At 43.3% G+C, this 20127-nt stretch overlaps 1 protein-coding gene across 1 annotated transcript in view; it reads left to right on the top strand.

Annotated features, from left to right (window-relative positions):
* Positions 1-20127, top strand: part of Pglyrp3 (peptidoglycan recognition protein 3) — a 70249-nt gene that overhangs the window by 8006 nt on the left and 42116 nt on the right. Inside the window, exon 3 of the mRNA XM_051156933.1 lies at positions 6505-6649. Coding sequence (XP_051012890.1) covers positions 6505-6649 — 145 coding nt within the window. The remainder of the gene's footprint in view (positions 1-6504; positions 6650-20127) is intronic.

Consider the following 20127-nt stretch of genomic DNA (forward strand, 5'->3'; position numbering starts at 1 on the left):
TGGTAAAGAACCTGATTTTATTATTCAGCCATATTCTAAGGAACAGCAAAATTGACTGTCTGCTAACATGGATGATTGGCCATTGGCTTGTGCAAATTTTGTGGATATATAGATAACCATTTTCCCTCTAATAGGCTTCTCCACTTTTTAATAAACATCCAGTTGTTTTTCCTAAGATGACTCAATTTCAGCTTGTGAGAGATGGCTTGCTAATTTTTACTGATGGGTCTTCTAATGGAAGAGCTAGTTATACAGTAGAAAAGACAGACATATGCTGTTCCTACTACTGCTAAGTCTGCTTAAATTGCTGCTGCAAGCAGTAGCTACTCTTTTCCAACATTATGCCTTTTGTTCCTTTAATTTATAATCAGATAGTGGCTATATAGCAGAGGCAGTTTCCTGCCTGCAGCTCCCAAAAATGTGGTATGCCTTACAAATGTAGAAAAAGCTCAAAAAGCTCATGATTTATATCATATTAATAGCCAAAGTCTAAGACTTCAACATAGGATTACTAAAGAGCAAGCTCAAGCCATTGTGAAGGCATGCTCCACATGTCTTTGTCCCAGAGGACTGTCCCCTAACCAACTTTGGCAAATGGATGTTACTCATATGCCCGAATTTGGAAAGTTAAAATACGTTTATGTGTCTATAGACACATATTCTGGATATTTAGTTGCTTCTCTCCAATCTGGAGAAGGCACAAAAAACTGTGCTCACTGTCTGTCTGCCTTTTCTCACATCGGTGTGCCTAAGGCTATGAAGACACATAATGACTCAGGGTATGTCAGCAAAGCTTTTCAAAATTTTGTGGATCTTTTTCCATAAAGCATGTTACAGGTATTCCTTAAAATCCTCAAGGACAAGGCATAGTGGAAAGAGCTCATTCTACCATAAAAACCTATTTACAAAAAATTAAAAAAAAAGGGGAACTTTACTCCCAAACACCTAAAAATGCTTTGGCTCATGTTCTCTTTATTTTAAATTTTTTACTGCTTGATGCCAAAGGAAATTCTGCAGCTGATCGATTCTGGCACAGCAATGCTCAATTATCGTTCACTAGAGTGAAATGGAAGGATCCTTTGACTGGACAGTGGAATAGACCTGTCCCTGTATTAATATGCGGTGGAGGCTCTGCTTGTGTTTGCTCACAGGAACATGATGCTGCACGCTGGCTGCCTGAGAGGCTTGCGTGTCAAGTGGATGCCGGCATGGATGAGTTTGCTGATGATCCCGAGATCGGACGTGAAGCTTCATTGGACACTGATTCCTGATCCTTCTCTTCTTCAACCTGCTTCTTGAGATAACGTTTGTCATCAACACTCAGTGCCTGATTTCCCTGTGTGTGAGGAGGAAAGGAGGACTCAAGTGTTCCAGTACCTGTGAGGCATCCTCCTTACAGACCTGACTGAACTTTGGAGACAGTGCTTTGCAGAGACTCCTGGAATATTTTCCTTCTAGAAATCCAGATTTTAAGCTTCATAAGTACTTTTCTACCCCAATTGTTAGGGTCAGTTTCATCTGCAGGACTGTGGAGAACTGAAAAGGGACTTGTGGTGTGCTGTGGAGTGATAAAATCTCTGTTATTGTTGTTATTACTCTCATATCTACTATTGTTTCTGCCATTGCTTTACTAATGTTGTTTACGCCTTAACTAAGAGATCAGTGATTTGAGATGACTGAGCAAGTGACAGTGTCATGCTAGCCTTCCCTAGACTCCTTGTGAGTAGGATGCAGCTAGATTCACCTTCAATAGAGTCTCTTTAGAATCAACAGTATTCTACAGCATGGATTATCCTCGGTGGGGATGGCAGGGCTCGAAATTAGCCTGTGCCTTCCTTCCTTTCTAACACAGCTCATGTCTCAGCAACTGCAGCCGATTCAAGCACAAGCACATGGCTGGCATAGAGCTCAAAGACACGGCCCTTCTTCATGTGTTGATATGGAGGCAGGCCAGAGATGGGTAGGAGTGAGTCTGAGCATTATCTACCTAAGAGAGGGTATGAATGATGGAATTCATGTGCCAATGACAGGTAAAGATGAGTATTCTATTCACTGATCTAAGGCAGACTCTTCATAATTTTATTTTAGAAGGGGCAGATGTGGGAAGCCGTGCTGAATTCTGCCATGTTAGTAATCCCGTGCTTAGGCTGCACACTGTGACCTTTGAGTTGCTGACCTTTGCTTCATGAAGTCTTGTGTTCCAGGCTATCCTTGGACTGTTTACCTTTGAAAAAAGTATGGAAGTACCTATTGGGAACCACCCAGAGGATAAAAGGAAGTTCTTACAGGGAGTTACTCAGACCATTGCATTCTTGCCTGGAGGCTAGGGAGAGTGGGATTAGAATAGATCCTATTGACCTTGTTCTCTCTGTATTCTTACTAGTCCACATTAAAGTGAGTCTTGATCAGAAATTTCCAGACTTGACTCATTATTTCTCATGTCTCTGTACCCCACTTTCAACCCCCACTCCCTCTTTCGGTTGAACCCTGGTTCGATTTGTCCTGTGGGCTGGGACACAACAATAAAGAACAGATTGTATCATCTGAAAAAAAAAAAAGAATGGGTCCAGAGATTATCATGTTAAACAAGATAAACTAGATTCAGAAGCCAAGCACTGTGCGTCCTCTCTCCCGTGTGAAGGTGAAGGGCGAGAGGACCAGAACTGAGAGCAGAGTGAGAGCTGCGGATGAGACCTTGACGCTGCCCAGCCTGCTGCCACTGCAGACTCCTACAGAAACTTCGCTTCCTGATGCGTGGCCTAAAGGGTGAAATGATTAACTATTATCCCGACCCCCAGAAGAGAATGTGAAAGAAGAAGGTAGAAGGAGGAAAGGGAAATAGAGAAAGAGGGACGAGAAAAAGAAATAGAGGGAAGATTTTTGATCAAAGTACATTATATGCATATGTGAAATGTTAAAACGAAGCTCACTGCTTTGTATAATTATCATAGGCTAATCATAATTATCTTTTAAATCTGCTATCTTTTAGGACATAAGTTCCTAGGGGGCATAAACAACAGATGGGAACAAGATTTGGAAGAGTGGTGCCGAGAGCGGCTGCAGCCGTGTTTGTGCTGGAGATAACGCCCACCCAGGTGCAAGAGGGGATGCAGTAGGAATGCCCTCAAACTAGGACTGTCTGGGTTCTGTCCCTGCTGGGTCACATGCCAGCTGAGTGATCTTGCTCAGGTCTCCTTCTGAACCTCACATTCCTCTACACACCATAGAGAAAGCTGTCACCTTGGAGGAACTTTCAGACACGAATTCCAACCCCTCGCCCCTCCCAAAGGAACCAAGAGAACACAAGAGAAGGCTCAGACCATAAACTCAGGGGACAAAGACAGAATGAGACGGCCATTATGGGTCCTCTGACATCCTCTGTATATTACAAATCGGGACAAGGAAATGAAGGGTATAGGATGTGGCAGACAAGCTATTTTCCTTAAGATCGGGGGTGGAGGGGGAGGGTGTTGGATGGAAGAGAGATGAGCCAACTAACTAGTTTCCGCCCAAAAGAAGCTCCAAGCCCTGGCTGGAGAAACACACACACACACACACACACACACACACACACACACACACACACACACACACAAAGCAAGAAGAACTGTGTAAACATTTCCTGCTCCACCCCAGCTTCCTCACTGGCTGGCTTACCACATTGCTCACCTGTGAGGCAATCTTTCCCAGGGATGACCATGTCACTAGCAAGGGGCTGTCTATAAATGCTGGGCCTGCGCTGCTCTTGTCAGTCTTTGACTTGTTAGCTGTGGTAAGTCAGCCTCATCTTCCCTGGAGAGGAGCCTGCCTGCTAGATCTTTCTCCCTCCCTAACCAACTTCCTTCCCAGTCTTCCTCTAGAAGCTCTCGGGGGGTCAACCCTGGCCACTTTCTATCTTTATTCACTTTTTCTAAGAGTGCTGTACTATAAAAAAAATAAACATGTGCTTTTTTTTAACCATTCCAGTGATACGCCAAACGTTGTGTGTGTGTGTGTGTGTGGTGTGTGTTGAGAGAGAGAGAGAGAGGAGAGAGAGAGAGAGAAGAGAGAGAAAGAGAGAGAGAGGGAGAGAGAGAGGAGGGAGGGAGAGAGAGAGAGAGAGTAAGAGAGGATCGGAAGCAGGACGTATGGGGGAGCAGAAGGCGACGATATAGCTAGTATCGCGTATTATCAAGCGTCTAGGGCGGGAGTCGTCATCGACTAGCGTCATAAGTCGTTCTTCGCTATGTACTTCTCGTACTCTACGGTATCGCCTCTCTTGCGGGTCTTATCTTGATCTATCTCTCTCTCTCTCTAGCTTTGCTGCGCAGGTCGCGCTAGTCCCTATTCCGCCGCCCTCCTCGTCTTAACCTTTCCTTCCTTCCTTCATAGCCAGCCCTCACTGTTCCTTCAGTTTTGGGCATACTCAATTCTTTTATTGTAACCCTTTGTTTCCCATGTTTTTCACAACATGAGGTGCAAGAAGCTGGCCACACAATACAAACACCATCCCTATGGAGGAGCAGCAATAGCAGTCCCATCATCAACCACCTTTCCACCAATATGTCTTCTGATCGTAAAACCCGAAACCCGTAAGCAGAGAATTCAATAACAAGGTGAAAATGAGAATTGGGAACCTTGGTTTGAAGGTTTAGTCTTTGTCTGGATGAGGAGACTGCCCCTTTCTTTGGCGTCAGCCAGGGAGACAATCCAGCACATTCCACCAGTGGACCGTGTGCTTCTGTACACCATAGAGTGCTCCCAAGTTTAAAGACCATAAGGCAGGATATTGTCCATACTGACACACCTGCAGTGGGGTGCCATGTTTTTGGGCAGAAGGATGTAGAAATGATCTAAAACCCCATTGTCTCAATGATGGTGACACGTGACCTTAAGGGCACAGGCGAATCCAATGGCCTGGGAGTCTGCAGGGAAGTGTGGAGAGTTCTGTGGGTAGTCTGTGCTGGGGCCAGCATAGGTGAGTAGCTATGACAAAATAATAATAATAATAATAACAATAATAATAATAATACATTAATTAATTAAATAATTAGAGAGATTTACTCCTTTGAGGGAGTAACATTTTAGCTGAGACCTAGTTCTGATAAAGGACTCATGGGTCTTAAAACGATGAGATAGCAGCACATTCAGTTGGTTCCTAAAATGGGGGTTGGAACCAATTACCCTTCAGAATGGGCTTTACGAAGAAAGACCTTCAAGATGATGAAGGCCATGAACCAGCTTTTACATGAGATGGGATTATAGTTTAAAATATTTTAAGTATATATTTTCTGTTATATAATACAAATATATTTTAAAATAGCATAGAGTATAAAAATAGGAGAGGTAGACATGGGGTTGGGGGCAACGGAACTAAAGGAGAAAGAGAGAGAGAGAGACAGAGAGAGAGAGAGAGAGAGAGAGAGAGAGAGACAGACAGACAGACAGACAGACAGACAAAGAACCTTTGTTTTTTGCATAATTTTTCCCCAAGGGAATGAGAAACTGTGCATATTACGGCCAGCACCTGTACAATGGTTCCCTGCCTACCTTGGGACCAAGGAAAGTTAGAGAATTGTCATGTGGGAGGTGTTAGGGATACAGATACCTTCCCATAAGTGAGCATTTCAGGCAAGGAAAGGTCGACGTCGTGGGAGACAAGAGGACACAACGGAACGGTGTTGTGGGTCTCTTCTCTGTGGACCCTCCTGGGTTCTGCCTCCTGCTTCCCACAACATCCCGCCTGCCAAACGGAGTGATGGTAGCCACCGGAAATGGCGGAAGCTCAAACAGGAACTACTGCCACTCAGGCTGTGGGCGGTGCCCTTGTTAGCCAGAGGTGGCGTCCCAGGAGGCCAGACGGGAAGAACTGTCGCTAGATGCTGCGTCAGCTGCGAACATCTTCAATCTTTCCACTTTATCCGAGGTCCCCCATGCCACCTTTTATCATACACACCCTTTGGGGGTCGAGCAGAGCAAACCAGGCGCCGCACTTTAAGATCCCGGCTTCCCTGGTTTCCCAAGTGCCCTCCCCGCGAGTAACCTACAAAGCTCTAACACTATTTTCTCCAAAAAAGTACTGGGGGTTGGGATGATTGATAAAGAGGCTGAGAGTGGGAGGGTGCATAAGTTTCGCTGAGGAAGTCAGACAGATTTACAGCCCTCTCCTCTGCCCCCATCCCTACACAACCTGCAAAAGCTACCTACCTTTTAGAAGGCAGTTTCAGTTCGATCTGTTAAAGTAGCTGTAAGGACAAATGAGGGATATTTCTAGACTTACTAATTGCCTGACTTCCTGTAAAGCAGATTCTGCGTGCCCAAGGCAGAGGGCTGTCTGGGGAACAAACTGCAAAGCATTTAGCCCACATTTCACGTCTGCTCCATCATGAGCCCTCAGAACATCATTTTGTTTTTAAATCCAATCCCTGGTCCCGTGCATTTACCGTCTAGTCACGCTCACTGTGCCCCAGCACTCTCTTCCCAGCCTGCGCTCAGCCCTGACAGCCTCCTCTGTTTCACCCGCAGGAGAAAAGGAAGGATGACCTCCTTGATGACATGGTGGAGGACCTAGACGTAAATGAAGACGGCACTCTGTCCTTTGAGGAGTTTACTGTTCTGATGGCAAGGAACCTTGTCAGCGATGAGAAGCGGCGTGGGAGACACCCACGTGGTATGGCTACAGCCGCGGTACAGACTTTGGGAAGTAATTAAGAAGGCAGGACGGGTGGTGGCACACGCCTTTAATCCCAGCACTCGGGAGGCAGAGGCAGGCGGATCGTTGTGAGTTCAAGGCCAGACTGGTCTACAAAGGGAGTCCAAGACAGCCAGGGTTACACAGAGAAACCCTGTCTCAAAAATCCAAAAAAAAAAAAAAAAAAAAAAAGAAAGAAAGAAAGAAAGAAAGAAAAAGAAAGAAGAAGAAGAAGAAGAAGAAGAAGAAGAAGAAGAAGAAGAAGAAGAAGAAGCCAGCCATGTGGCCTCTGTCCAAACAACAGAAGAGGGAATTTCTTACCGAACGGCATTGGTTGTGGGTCTGGGAAATGACAAATAAAATAAAATAAAGTCTTCATCCATTCCCGTGATCTGTGTGTTGCTCCTGCCTCCTTTCCCCGTTGCCCTTTCCAAGGATCTGAGTGCTGGCCGGTTCTGAAGCTCAAGCTCTCTGTTCAGTCATGACAACAAGAGCCGGAAGCCTGTGTCCACACTGAGCCCCTAAGGCTCACCTCCCTCGTCACATGTCTGTCCTTGACATTAGGCCTCACCACTCCGATCACAGCCTGCCTGTCCAGCCTGTCAACATGGTCCTTGTCACTGCAGAAAACAAAATCATGTGGTCCCTGTTGGGGTTTGGTCTGGCTGCTGCCCAAATGAGCAGACTCACGTACCCCAAAATGTTTGTACCCTTGCCTAAGAACGTACTCCTGTTTGACCAATAAAAAGCCAACACACCCTGGCAGGGCAAAGGGGATAGGCATGGCTAACGTTCCCCAGGCTGGTGGGATGGAGAGGCTCTTGGGAAAGGAAGCAGAGACCGGAAGAGGATCTGGGGGAGAGCGAGAGGAAAGGACAGGAGGAAGGAGACCGCCACCATGGGTGAGGTGGAGAAGCCTCCTCCTCGTGGCTGGTGTGGAGGGAGCATTTGGCCCAGATGAAGAACATTAGCAAGTATTTGGGATTATGGATGGGAGGTAGCTTGATAGAAGTTATTAGAAGCAGATGGCATGGGATTGAGACAGGGATCCCAGACCTGCCCCCCACTATGGGAAGTCGGTTAGGGGATTGATGATCTGCCCTGCCCCAGGTTAACTAAGGCTATTTTAAAATATAACAGCTATCTGTGTCTTGATTGATTGCTAGTGGGTTAGAAAATACTGCTGTAATAATATTAGCCTAATAATAAACATTTATTAGGCCATATTTCTAAACAAACAACAGACCCCTTCCCTAGACACCTTCCTACCTTGGCGTGGTGTGGTCTTATTTCACTTAGTGCTGTGTTTTCTGTTCATGTTCTCTATGTCTTTGTCTCTGTCTCTGTCTCTCTCTCCATCTTATTCTCGGTTATGTAGAATTAAAAAAAACCTCTGTATAAACCATATCAGAGATGAGTCTGTTAATAACTTTAGAGTTTTTTTTTATTTGATTTTTTTTTTTTTTTTTAACTTATAAAATAACACATTTTTTGTATTTGTTTTTTTTATTTTTTTTTCATTTTTCGTCTTTATTACTTTGATTTTTGATTTTCATTTTAATATTGTGATTTGTTTTTTTTTTTTTTTTTTTTTTTTTTTTTTTTTTTTGTTCTTTTTCTTTTTTATTTAATCCCTTTATGTTTTATTTAAATTTTTTAAAACAAAAACAAAAACAAACCAAAACAAACAAACAAAAAAACCAAACAAAACTCGCCAACCCCGTTGTTCAGGTCTGTCTTCCAAAGTCGCCATAGTTGCGTTTTTCTTTAACGGCAACATGCTTAGACACGTTGAACTGGATGTGAACTACCACTGGCTGCTTGAGAGATTGAACAGATGCTGGCACACTCGGATGGGACCCGAGAAAACGTTCAGGACCAGATCGTGCGACCTAACTTACATAGAGAGCTGTCACGCTAATAGGGAACATCTGGTGCCCACATCTCAAGGCATTGGATGGTCCACTCTAATGTGGACCATGGCTGGGCTCCACCTCCGTCACAGGCAGGCTGTGGATGTCATCTCTAATGTGGAACATGCTGGCGCCCACCTCTCACAGGCATTGGGATGCATCCAATGGCGTGGAAACAGTGCTGGGTGCACCCTCTCACAGGCATGGAGTGATTCTAAGCTCTAATGTGGAAGCTCCGTCCCACTTCTCAAGGGCACAGTGGGGATCTTGGAAGAAAGGTTCTCGAAAACAAGCTATCTTTGGTGTCGTATTGTATTTGTTAAATTTTTATTTAGTTCGTTGTCTTTTCTTGTGTATACATCAGATGTTATAGGCAATTCCATATATACAATAAACTAGCCTTTGGAATGAAGAACCATGAAAAACAATCCAGACAATTAGCATAAAAGTCACATCTAGTGGGGCTATGTGCACTGACAGCCTTGAAGAAAACATCGTTGCCTATCGGGGGCAGCTAGAAAATGGGAACTCAAGGAGAACCACTCGCCATCACATTCTGGTCCATTACAAGATTAAAACATGATGCTGAGAACCTAAGACGTTTCCGCTAACCCCAATAAAACACTAAGCGTTCATGTTGTACATGTAAGCTTACCTGGGCGTTTGAACTGCCATGCAGAGCGTAAGAAGGAACACCAGTGATTACTTGAGAATGCAAGAGTGCAGTATTACGCTGGGTAAGCTGTCCAAACGAAAAGAGAACAGAAGACGTTTGCTACCTGAATCGAGTCCCCAAAACTCCTCTAGGAGTTGGAATACTACGTCTTCACCTTGGGCCCAATATATCGGAAGACATATTTGAGTGTGGGAAAGCAGGGAAACGTTGAGGGGCCTCTGCTTACCTGTCTTTGCAGAGTTTGCCACATCGACCTCGGCCTTGAGATCAAACTTGCACTGTTTAAAGGCAGAATTTTGTCCATGATAGAAAGGAGGACATTTTTCCCCAGTGGGGCTGTGTTGCACATTTTGAAGCCATCTCCATAAGGATGGTTCTGAATGACTCCGATGTCATCTCCTCTTTGAGGTCGCGCTGGGGTGTTCAGGAGTGTGTAGATCCGTCTCATTGTCAGGAATCTTAAATAATACAAAATACTTATCAGTAAGCCTATCTCATCTGTCTCTGAGGGTTTTTGCGATACTTACTTATACAACGGACTCATATACTAAACCTATATTATCCTTTTTTTATAGAATCATATGCATCTGCCACACCTAGAGATAGAATTTCTTGTGATAAAAAGAAGACTATTATTGAATGGCGATGATTGAGCAGCTAAACAATTAACGTGTATAAACTTATTTATCCGGAACAGGCTGCAAATAGCGCGTGCCATTCAAAATACTGAAGGTAAACCTTGTATTAACAAATTGAGGTGAATATGGACACAATACATATAGACCTTCATGCCTAAGCGGATCTCTCTCTCTCTTCTCCTCTCCCTTCAACGCCGCTCCCTTTCTCTCTCTCGCTCCTCATCCTCCTCTCTCTCTGTCCGCTCATCTCTTCGGTCTCGCTCTCTCTCTGGCTCTCCTCTCTGTCTCTCGCTCATCTCCTCTCTCTGTACGTTCGTTCTCTCTCCGGTCGTTCTCGCTCTCTCTTTCTCTCTGCTGGTCTCTGGCTCGTGCTCTCGGTCCACGGTCTCTCTCTCTCTCATGTCCTCTCTGTCTCTGTCTCTGTCTCTTCCTCTACTCTCTCTCTCCGCCCCTCCGGTCGTCTCTCCGTCGCTGTCTGTCGGTCTTCTGTCTCGCTCTCTGTCGGTCTCTCTCGCTCTCTGTCCTCTCCTACCCTCTGTCTCTCTCCTCTCGCCTCTGTCCTCTTCTCTCTGTCATCTGTCTATCTCTCGGTCTTCCTCTCAGAAGTAACATACAAATAGTCTCCTCTCTCTGTCTCGCTCTCAGGCTGTCGGGGCTCTCGCTGTCTGGGTCTCCTCCTCTGTCTGCTCTCTCCTCTCTTCTCCCTCTCTCTCTCTCTCGTCTGTCGCGCTGTCCTCGCTCTGTCCCCACCACCCCACCCTCTCTCTGCGTCCCCTCCCGTCCTCCTCGGGTCTCGCCTCACCTGTCGCTCTGTCCTCAGCGGTCCTCTCACTATCTCTTCTCTCGGCTGTCTCTCTCCCTCGGCTCTCTGTCCCTCTGTTACCTCTCTCGGTCTCTCGCTCCCCTTCTCTCCTCCTCGCTGGCCTGCTGTCTCGGTCGCATCTCTTCGCACTGTCTCTGTCTCCTCTCTCTGGGTCCTCACCCATCTCTCCTCTGTCTCCTGTCCTCCTTCTCTCTGCCGCGCTGTCCTCCTCTGTACTCCTATGTCTCTCGTCTGTCTCCTCCTCGGCTCTCTCCCTCTCGGCCGTGCCTCTCTGTCGTCTCTCCGCCTCTCTCATCTCTCTCTCGTCTGTCTCTGTCTCTCTCTGTCTCACTCTGTCCTCTGTCCTCGCTCTCTCTCTGTCTCGCGGTCTCTCCTCCTGGTCATCTCCAGTCTCGTCTCGCCTGTCCCTCGCTCTGTGGTTTTTGTAAAGAAAAACTTTTTTTTGCATTTTATGAGAATTCTGATAACACTGTCGTCTCTAAATCCTTTGCTAGAATAACACCTTATTTATGCATCTATATAACCAGCAAGTCTAAATAAAAAACCAGTGAGGTTCAGAATAAAACCCACCTTGTGATTGAGAAGTGGAAGGCATTAAGTGGAGGAGCGAGTCCAGATCACTCATCTGACTGTTTGTTTTTTATTTGCTTATCTTTTCCCTAATATTTTATATCTACTAACATGGGGTTTGTGACTTTGGCCCCCTCGGTCCTTTTGTTTTCTTTCTTCTTTCAACCCCCACCCCTATCTCTAAACCTAAGCTGAAAGTAAAGGATCAAAGACAGCAAGAGAGACATTTCTGAGTCTAACTTTTTTTTCTTTCTAAATAAGACCAACAATAACTTCTAACCAACTTGCATTGATAATAACCCTCTATTGCCCAAGAAAGCAACCAAAGACATATTGGACCTTCTTAAAGGAAATGGAGTGTCAGTCTCTGAACATTTCTTCTGGCTGATTTGGGACAAATAATACCTAGTAGGGGCAAATAATAAAATGCCAAATAAAATTGACAAAAGGTTTACACCGGGGGGAACAGGGAAAAGGTTTTATGAGAAAGAACAAGGCTGACTGACACTGCACCCCAGCACGTCCTCAGGGACCTCCACAGTCCAGGGTGTTAGGCAAGGGTCTGTGACACTAAGGGGTCCCACTTATCATTCTCCCTACTCCAGTATGTCTTCGTCTGAGGGTTGTCTGAAAGCTGCACAACTGGGCAAACTCTTCCTAGGAGGAAAGTCCATCTTCTGACTGGCATCAGGCTTTAGGCTTTTCATTTACCCAACATTTACTCCCTGAAGGATTTACAATTCATTGGGACCATAGTTTCAAAACACTGACAGCCAAGTGGTAGACACCCAGGTCTCCAAACTAACCTAGCTTCTGTTGAGATGATGACATTGCCAGCGAAATGGTGTAACAGCTATATTTGAAAGAACAAAACACAAAACCCCAAGGAATAAAACACACATTAGGCCAAAGAACAGTTCAGAAAAGGGTCCTTAGAGGGCAGAACTAGTGACAAAACTGTATGTTCAGCCAGGAGTATCCAATTGCTCTGAGCTACAGGACTAGAAACTGGAGCATGAACTCTGAAATATAACCATGACCCAGAAGGTCTTAAGACTAAAACAGGCTTCAAAGATGACTAATGGTCATCTAGATGGAAGAACCCTCAGGGATATTTTCATTAAGTAGATTAGGATCTGAGTGCTGCTTTGGTTGTATGCATGTTATGCTTTGGGTTGCTTTATACTTAAACAATCTACCTGAAGAGTTCCCCTCCGTTGACCATAGCACAGCACCACAGGACAGTGAGGACAGCTGTCCCCATTCATGTGTCAATCAGCAGAGATAGTCCTTGACAACTGTGTCTCTTGTGGAGACATGTTCTTGCACTTGGAATACCCTAAGTTTATACTGCTTAAACTTGGGAGAGACAACATTTTTCTTAATTTCTGATCAATAAGGGTGATTAAGATAATACAGCCATCAAAATGAGTTGTACATTTGCAGCCTTGTAATTGGGATGACCGTGAGCTGAGGAATGTATCATTTTCAAAGCATTTCCACATGCATCACCACATGGAATCAGTGTGTCCTCATTCTAAGTGAAGACAGTTTTCCATGGCATAATATTTCAAAGATTTGAAGTAAAAAAAAAAAAAAAGTGGAAGTATCCTCATGGCACTGAAATCACTTGGTGTTCAATGTACACACTGTTACTAACCAAGGACAATACATGCAGTAAACATTGAACTCCTACTCAGATCTAGCCAATGGACAGGACATTCTCCACAGTTAAGTGGAGAGCAGGGATTGACTCTGACGTGAACTCTGGCGCCCCATATTTGGGCAATTCCCTTTGGTGGAGAGGCCTGGTGGTACTCAGAGAAAGAATAGGTAGGCTACCAGGATGAGACTTGATAGGCTGTGACCATATAGTGGGGGAGGAGGTCCCCTTCTGTCACAGACCTAGGGGAGGGGATTAGTGTGAAAGAGGGAGGGAGGAACAGGAGGAGAGAAGCAAGGGGCTAACAACTGATACGTAATCTGAATAAATTAATAAAAAAATTTAAAAAGTAAAATAAAGTATCCAGAAGTTTTCTACACAGACATTGTCAGGAATTCTCCGAGGAGATTGAGTTTTACATGCTGTCTTAAGCGAAAAAATAAATTGGGTAAATTCAGAGTGTATCCCTAGATAAAATACCATTACTGTCACTAGAGATTAGTGAGCAAAATTACTAGTACACCACAGCAAGTCAGTAGAGAATAATACAGTTCGACTAGACTTCCTAACATTATCCCTGTTCTATGAAACAAGTGATTTAAAGGAGCCTCAATAGTACAGATGAACCTCACATATCAACATATTTAAATCTTCATAACAAACAACTATGGTTCATATAATTTAGCAGAACTTTGAGTTTATTCTAAAAAGCCTCCCAACTAATAAGACATGTTATATGAATGCTCAAGAGCTAAATGTCTCAACAGAGCCCAAACAGAGGCAACCACCAGTAATCCCAGCACTTGGGAGGCAGAGGCAGGTGGATTGCTGTGAGTTCAAGGTCAGCCTGTGTACAGAGGGTATACAGAGAAACCTTGTCTAGAAAAACTAAAAAGAAAGAAAGAAAAAAAGAAAGAAAGAAAGAAAGAAAGAAAGACAAAACCTCCAGTGCACCAATCAGAGAGAACTTAGAGGGTCAGACATCAGGGCCCATGGAGTCCAAGTCGTAATTCCTCTGCTTCATCCAAGGCAGAAAAAAAAATTCCCTGGAATAAAGTAGCTCCAGATGTTAACCAGGTCTAGTCAATCAATCTTTCCTCTCTATCTAAGAATACCCTGTTAATAGTGACTGGCTCAAAAGATATGTCTTCATCTTGCCCGCGGTTGCCATAGATGCCCCTGGAGTCTATAGAATATAAGCCAAGCAGCTTAGTCAGCTACCCTCAAAATAAAGAATGGTATATTTCATTTGTATTCCAGGTCTTTTGTCCTTGAAAAGCAAAGAGCCTCAGTTAGGAGTGGGAGTTTTTTCATTACATTTAGTGTGTTGTGTGGTGGTGGTGGTAGTGGTGGTGGTGGTGTGTATGTATCTGTGTAGGTGTTGGTGTGTATACCATACCAATCGTGTACGGTTCAGAAGGTAACTGCAGGAGTCAGTTCTTTCCTTATGTCGCTTGGGTAATTGAGATCAGAGTCACATCATCAGGCTTGGTTGTAAGATCCAGCTGAACCATCTGCTTGGCCTTCAAGAAGGATTTTAAGAGTGTTGCTTATAGATGATGGAACCACCTCTCTCACTCAAGTGCAAGAGGGCCATATGCTGGGAAATGCAAGGGTACCTCAATGACATTCCTTACTCCTTGCCCAGCTATGTAAACTTGCCACTGTCTCCTAGCCATCAGATTCTTCATCTACAAAGAAAGACTGTCATCACCTCTGAGGAATCTAGCCCAAACCACACCCTATGGCAGAGTCACATGCCAACCTGTCACATTCTTAACAGCAAGAATCAGATCCAGGCACCACAGAACAAGCAGAGATAGAGTGCCCGTGTAAGGAAGGCAGAATGGTTTGGTTCCCTTGCACTTTGTCCATCTGGTCAAGGGTAAATCTCTGTAAGTCAAACTAGAATCCTTAATACTTCAGAAGCAGTTTTTGCAATACATTTTAGTGGGAGTGACTCGTCTTGAAATAGGACACCAGACTATCACAAAAATCAGGACAGGAATGTCAACAGTAGCAGGCATGTTGCAAACAGGCGAGGTTGCTGAAAGAATACCACAGAAGTAGGGTGGAGGCTATTTTTATACAATTAAATAGCTTCCTTGCAAATAGACTCTAAGGCCATAAATGAGAATAAAAGCAAAAAGCAAACCAAGCTCATACAAGACTTGGTCCCCAGCCCTTGTGGTAGCAAAGGAGATGAGCAGAAAATGAGTTCATTCTTTAGATGAGGATAAAAAGAATTGGCTTATTGACTCTACCACAATGAGGCAGCCGAGGGAATGTTAGAGTACCAACTGTAGCCTCCAAAAATGGCCTAGGGAGTGGGGTCTCCATTTCAGAACTATGCGTTTTCATTCATAAAAAGATTCTTTTACAGTTAAGGTGAGTTTCTTTGTGTATCATTTCTTGGCACATAATTCCTGATGTGCAGAGGACAGTGGTCCAAAATGGCCAGTATTCGGTTCTAGGAAGTTATCATGAGCGACTGTGGGTGTCATTTCCATTAGTGCAGTCACTACTGTGCAAGTCAAAGGCAGGCAAATCACAGTCATGCAAGCAAGGGCGGGCTCAATGGGTAAAACTCTTCCATATCCAGCAGCTTGGGCTACAGGATGCTTAGCACTGTGGTGTCAGGTCACAACATTCTATTGTTAACTCTTTGGGGTTCCTGGACCATGCTCATGTCAATTCTGAATAGCAATCAGCTCCACTTCTTTATTAATTCTTGCCTTTACATTCCTTCTTGACAGAGAAACAAACCCACTCTTGTAAAATTGGTTAGGGGCTTCTTCTTGTGATTGATTTGAGCTGAGCAGTGTGATGAGGTGCCTAACTATCATTTCTTACTCTGTCAGAAGTTCCATGTATTCTACTAAAAAAAAAATTATAGATGAAGTTTTTATAAAAGATCCACGTGACCTGGACCAAAGAATTTACAGGAAGTGAAACTCTCACAGGCAGGATTTGAAAATCTAGTCATAAGATTTCTTGGAGATGCAACTGCTGGGTCCTAGAAGACACTAGATTGACAAGTGGGTTTAAATTCTAAGAACAAATTCAAGAGGTGAATAGATGGTTGCAAGTAGTCCCTGAAAAGAAAGCCAACAGGGCAGCCATGACCAGACACTGGTTTTTGAGTCTGTCCAATTTCACCCTGTTTTGTAAGGACCCCTCCCACCAAACCCACAGTCTTATTGCCATTGCCCTTGGAGACTTGCCATAAATAGGTAAGAACACTATTGCTGAACACACACACACACACACACACACACACACACACACACACACACACAAACACACACACACACACACACACACTTTATCTGCAGTATGTAAAGATAACCTTCCCCCTAGTTGGCTGGCTAGCTTCACACTTCCACAAGTGATCTGTAGATCACTCAGGGAGAAAATATTCCAAAGTCTCTTATTTTATTGCACATCTTCCTGTAGTGCGTCTTTGTGCTAATCATCATCTATTGGAAATAAAAGTTCTCTGGTTAGGATTTCAAAATACATTAATCTACGGACATAATAAGTCAAGAACAATCAGTGTCCTGTTACTCCCATTTCATAGTAGCATTAGTAATTTCTTCCTTAGGGCACATGACATGTCTAGCCACATGTTCTTGGCCAAAATAATGGTGCCAATCTTGTGGAATGTGTTTAAATCCAATCTTAAGATACTTGGTTACTCTCATGATATTCATGCCACTAATGCACTGGTAGTCACATCTCATCTTGCCAGGCCAATGCTTTCTTTTCTCCTTTGGTAGCATGCCCACTGCTTTCCATACCTCCCCAGGAATGAGACAGCTGTCTACTCAGAACCAGCTTGGCCATGGGCTTTTTTTTTTTTTTTTTTTGGTTGAGAGACTTTTAATGATTAATTTTATTTCTTTAGGGGTTATAAGTCTATTTAAATTGTTTACCTGATCTTGATTTAATGTTGGTAAGTCATATGTATCAAGAAAATCATCTATTTCATTAAATTTTTCAATTTTATGGCCTACAGGCTTTTGAAATATGGCCTAATGATTCTTTGGATTTCCTTGTTGTCTGCTGTTCTCTCTCCCATTTCATTTCTCATTTTGTTGATTTGGACACTCTCCCGGCCTTTTAGTTAGTTTGGCTAAGAGTTTTCTGTCTTGTTGATTTCTCAAAGAACCAGCTCTTGGTTTTGTTGCTTGTTTGTATTGTCCTCTTTGTTTCTACTTTATTGATTTCAGCCATGGATTTGATTATTTCCTTCTGTCTGCTCTTGTGTGTGCCTCTCGTTTTTTTCTAGAACTTTCAGGTTTTCTGTTAAGTTGCTAATATGGGATCCCCACAATATCTTTATGAAGGCAGTTAGTGCTTTGAACTTTCCACTTAGCACTGCTTTCATTGTGTCCCCTAAGATTGGGTATGTTGTGCCTTCATTTTCATTGAATTCTAGAAAGTCTTTACCTTCTTTACTTCCTCCATGGCCCAGTAGTCAGTGAGTAGAGAGTTGTTCTATGAGTGTGTAGGCATTCTGTTGTTGTTGAAGTGCCAACATCAAAATGTGGTTACTTTCTGTACCCTTAACTATACTTTGTTAATCTGTAACAAGTTGCTTAGTTACAAATGCATATGGGCTCTTGGGAATACTTTTGTTTTTATCCATAATACATAAAACATTGGATCATGTGAGGAGGGTCTTGGGGAACATAGTTTTCTATGCATCTAATCATTCACTATCCGGCCCTGTTTTTTTAAAACCTGATCTTGAGTCAACTTTAGTAAGTGCAATCTATAAAGAAAATTGTCCATTATATTTAGATTTTCCAATTTTGTGAAGAACGGGCTAAAGATTCTTTTAAAAATTTATTTATTTTTAATTTATTCATTTTACATCCCAATTGTAGCCCCCTTATCTCCTCCCAGGCCTCTTTGTCCCTTTGCCTGTTCCTCCTCTCCTAGACCTCGGAAAAGCGGAACCCTCCTCCCCACCTGCTATCTTACCACAGCCTATCAAATCTCATCTGGACTGCCTGCATCTTCTTCCTCTGTGGCCTGGGATGGCTGCCCAGCCAGTGGGAACCGATCAATGAGTGGACACCAGAGTCCATGTCAGAGGCAGCCCATGCGTACCATATTATGGGACGTACATGGAGACTGTGCTGTATATCAACTCCATCTGAGCAGAAGGTCTGGGTCCTTGGTTGGTGCATCAGCTTCTGTAGGTCCCTCTGGGCCTAGATTTGTTGGCTCTGTTGTTCTCCTTATGGAGCTCCTGTCCCACTCAGGTCTCTCTATCCCCCAACTCTTCCATAAGACTCCCTGCAGTCCACCCCAACGTTTGGCTGTGAGTCTCAGCATCTGCTTTGAACCCCTGCTGGGTGCAGTCCTTCAGAGGGCCTCTACGGCAGGCTCCCATCCTGCTGGGTGCAGTCCTTCAGAGGGCCTCTACGGCAGGCTCCCGTCCTGTACCCTGTCTTCGAGCACTTCCAGTTTCTGTTCTACTTGCCCTTCGGAATGAGAGTTAGGCGTCCTCCCTCAGGTCCTCCTTATCGTCCAGCTATTTTAGGTCTGTGGATTGTAGTGTTGTTATCCTGTATTGTATGGCTAATATCCACTTATAAATGAGTATATACTATGTATGTCTTTCTAGGTCTGGGTTACCTCACTCAGGATGATTATTTCTGGTTCTATCCACTTGCCTGCAAATTTCAAGAATTCCTTGTTTTTAATAGCTGGCTAGTATTTCATTGTGTAAATGTACCACAACTTCTTTATCCATTCTTCGGTTGGGGGACATCTAGGTTGTTTCTCGATTCTGTCTAGTATGGATAAAGCTGTCATGAATGCAGTTGACCAAATGTCTGTGTTGTACAGTGGAGCATCTTTCCAATATGTGCCCAGGAATGATATATCTGAGTCTTCAGGTAGAACTATTCCCAAATTTCTGAGAAAGCAACAGATTGATTTCCAAAGTGGTTGTACAAGTTTGCAATCCCACCAGCTATGGTGTTCCCCTTTTTTTCACATACACTTCAGCATGTACTATCACTTGAGTTTCCCCCCCTTTTTTTGCTATTTTTCTTCTTTTTACTAAAAAAATTAATTTTCTTTATATATATATACATATATATATTATTCAACACATATACATTAAACTACATACAGCAAGTATGTAGTTTATATACATGAGACAATCAGGAATATTATAAATGTTACATTCATAGTGTTTCAGTCATTTGTATTTGGTAACCTTGAAGAAAATATCCTTTCTATCTTGGTGAGTCTAAAATTCTGAATGTAAACTAATGTCTAACATTTCTCATCTCTATTAACCTAAAACATCTATGTACACCTAAAAACATCTTAATCCTTAAATTCTCCAATGTTATAGAGAATTTTGGGTAACTGCTCAGGCAGCAAACTGTCAGTTTTTGTTACTTGATTTTTTATTTTTAGCTATTCTGATGGGTGGAGGAGAATCTCAGAGTTGTTTTGATTTCTGTTTCCCTGATGACTAAAGATGTTGACCATTTATTTAATTATTTCTTGGCCACTCAATATTCCTCTGTTGAGAATTCTCTGTTTAGTTCTGTGCCCCATTTTTAAACTAGATTATTTGTCTTCTTGGTGTTTAATTTCTTGAGTTCTTTATATATTTGTGCTGTTAGCCCTTTGTCAGATGTAGGGTTGGTGAAGATCTTTTCCCAGGCTGTAGGCTGTCGCTTTGTTCTGTTGACAGTGTCTCCTGCCTTACAGAAGCTTTTTAGTTTCGTGTGGTCCCATTTATTAGTTGTTGATCTTCGAGCTTTGGCTGTTGTAGTTCTGTTCAGGAAGTTGTTTCCTGTGCCAATGAGCTCAAGGCTCTTCCCCAGTTTTTCTTCTAACAGATTTAGTGTGTCTGGGTTATGTTGAGGTCTTTAATCCATTTAGACTTTTCTCCTGTTGAAACAAATACAAAACTTTCCCCCAATGGAACACTTTTCATCTTTTTGTGCTGAAGTTAAGGCATCCTTAAAATAGACAGGCTGTTTGTTCAGCAATTTCCCCTCCATAACTCAATGTCTCTCTGCAAGTGTTGTTTTTTTAATAGCATTTAAACATCTAAAGTTAATAAAGCACTCTGTAGTCTATCAGTCTTTTCTAAGACCCAGCCAGCGTTTCTCAGTAGTTGTGCTATTTGTCTCAT

This window comes from Acomys russatus, chromosome 15 (assembly GCF_903995435.1).
Source record: "Acomys russatus chromosome 15, mAcoRus1.1, whole genome shotgun sequence".
NCBI lineage: Eukaryota > Metazoa > Chordata > Mammalia > Rodentia > Muridae > Acomys > Acomys russatus.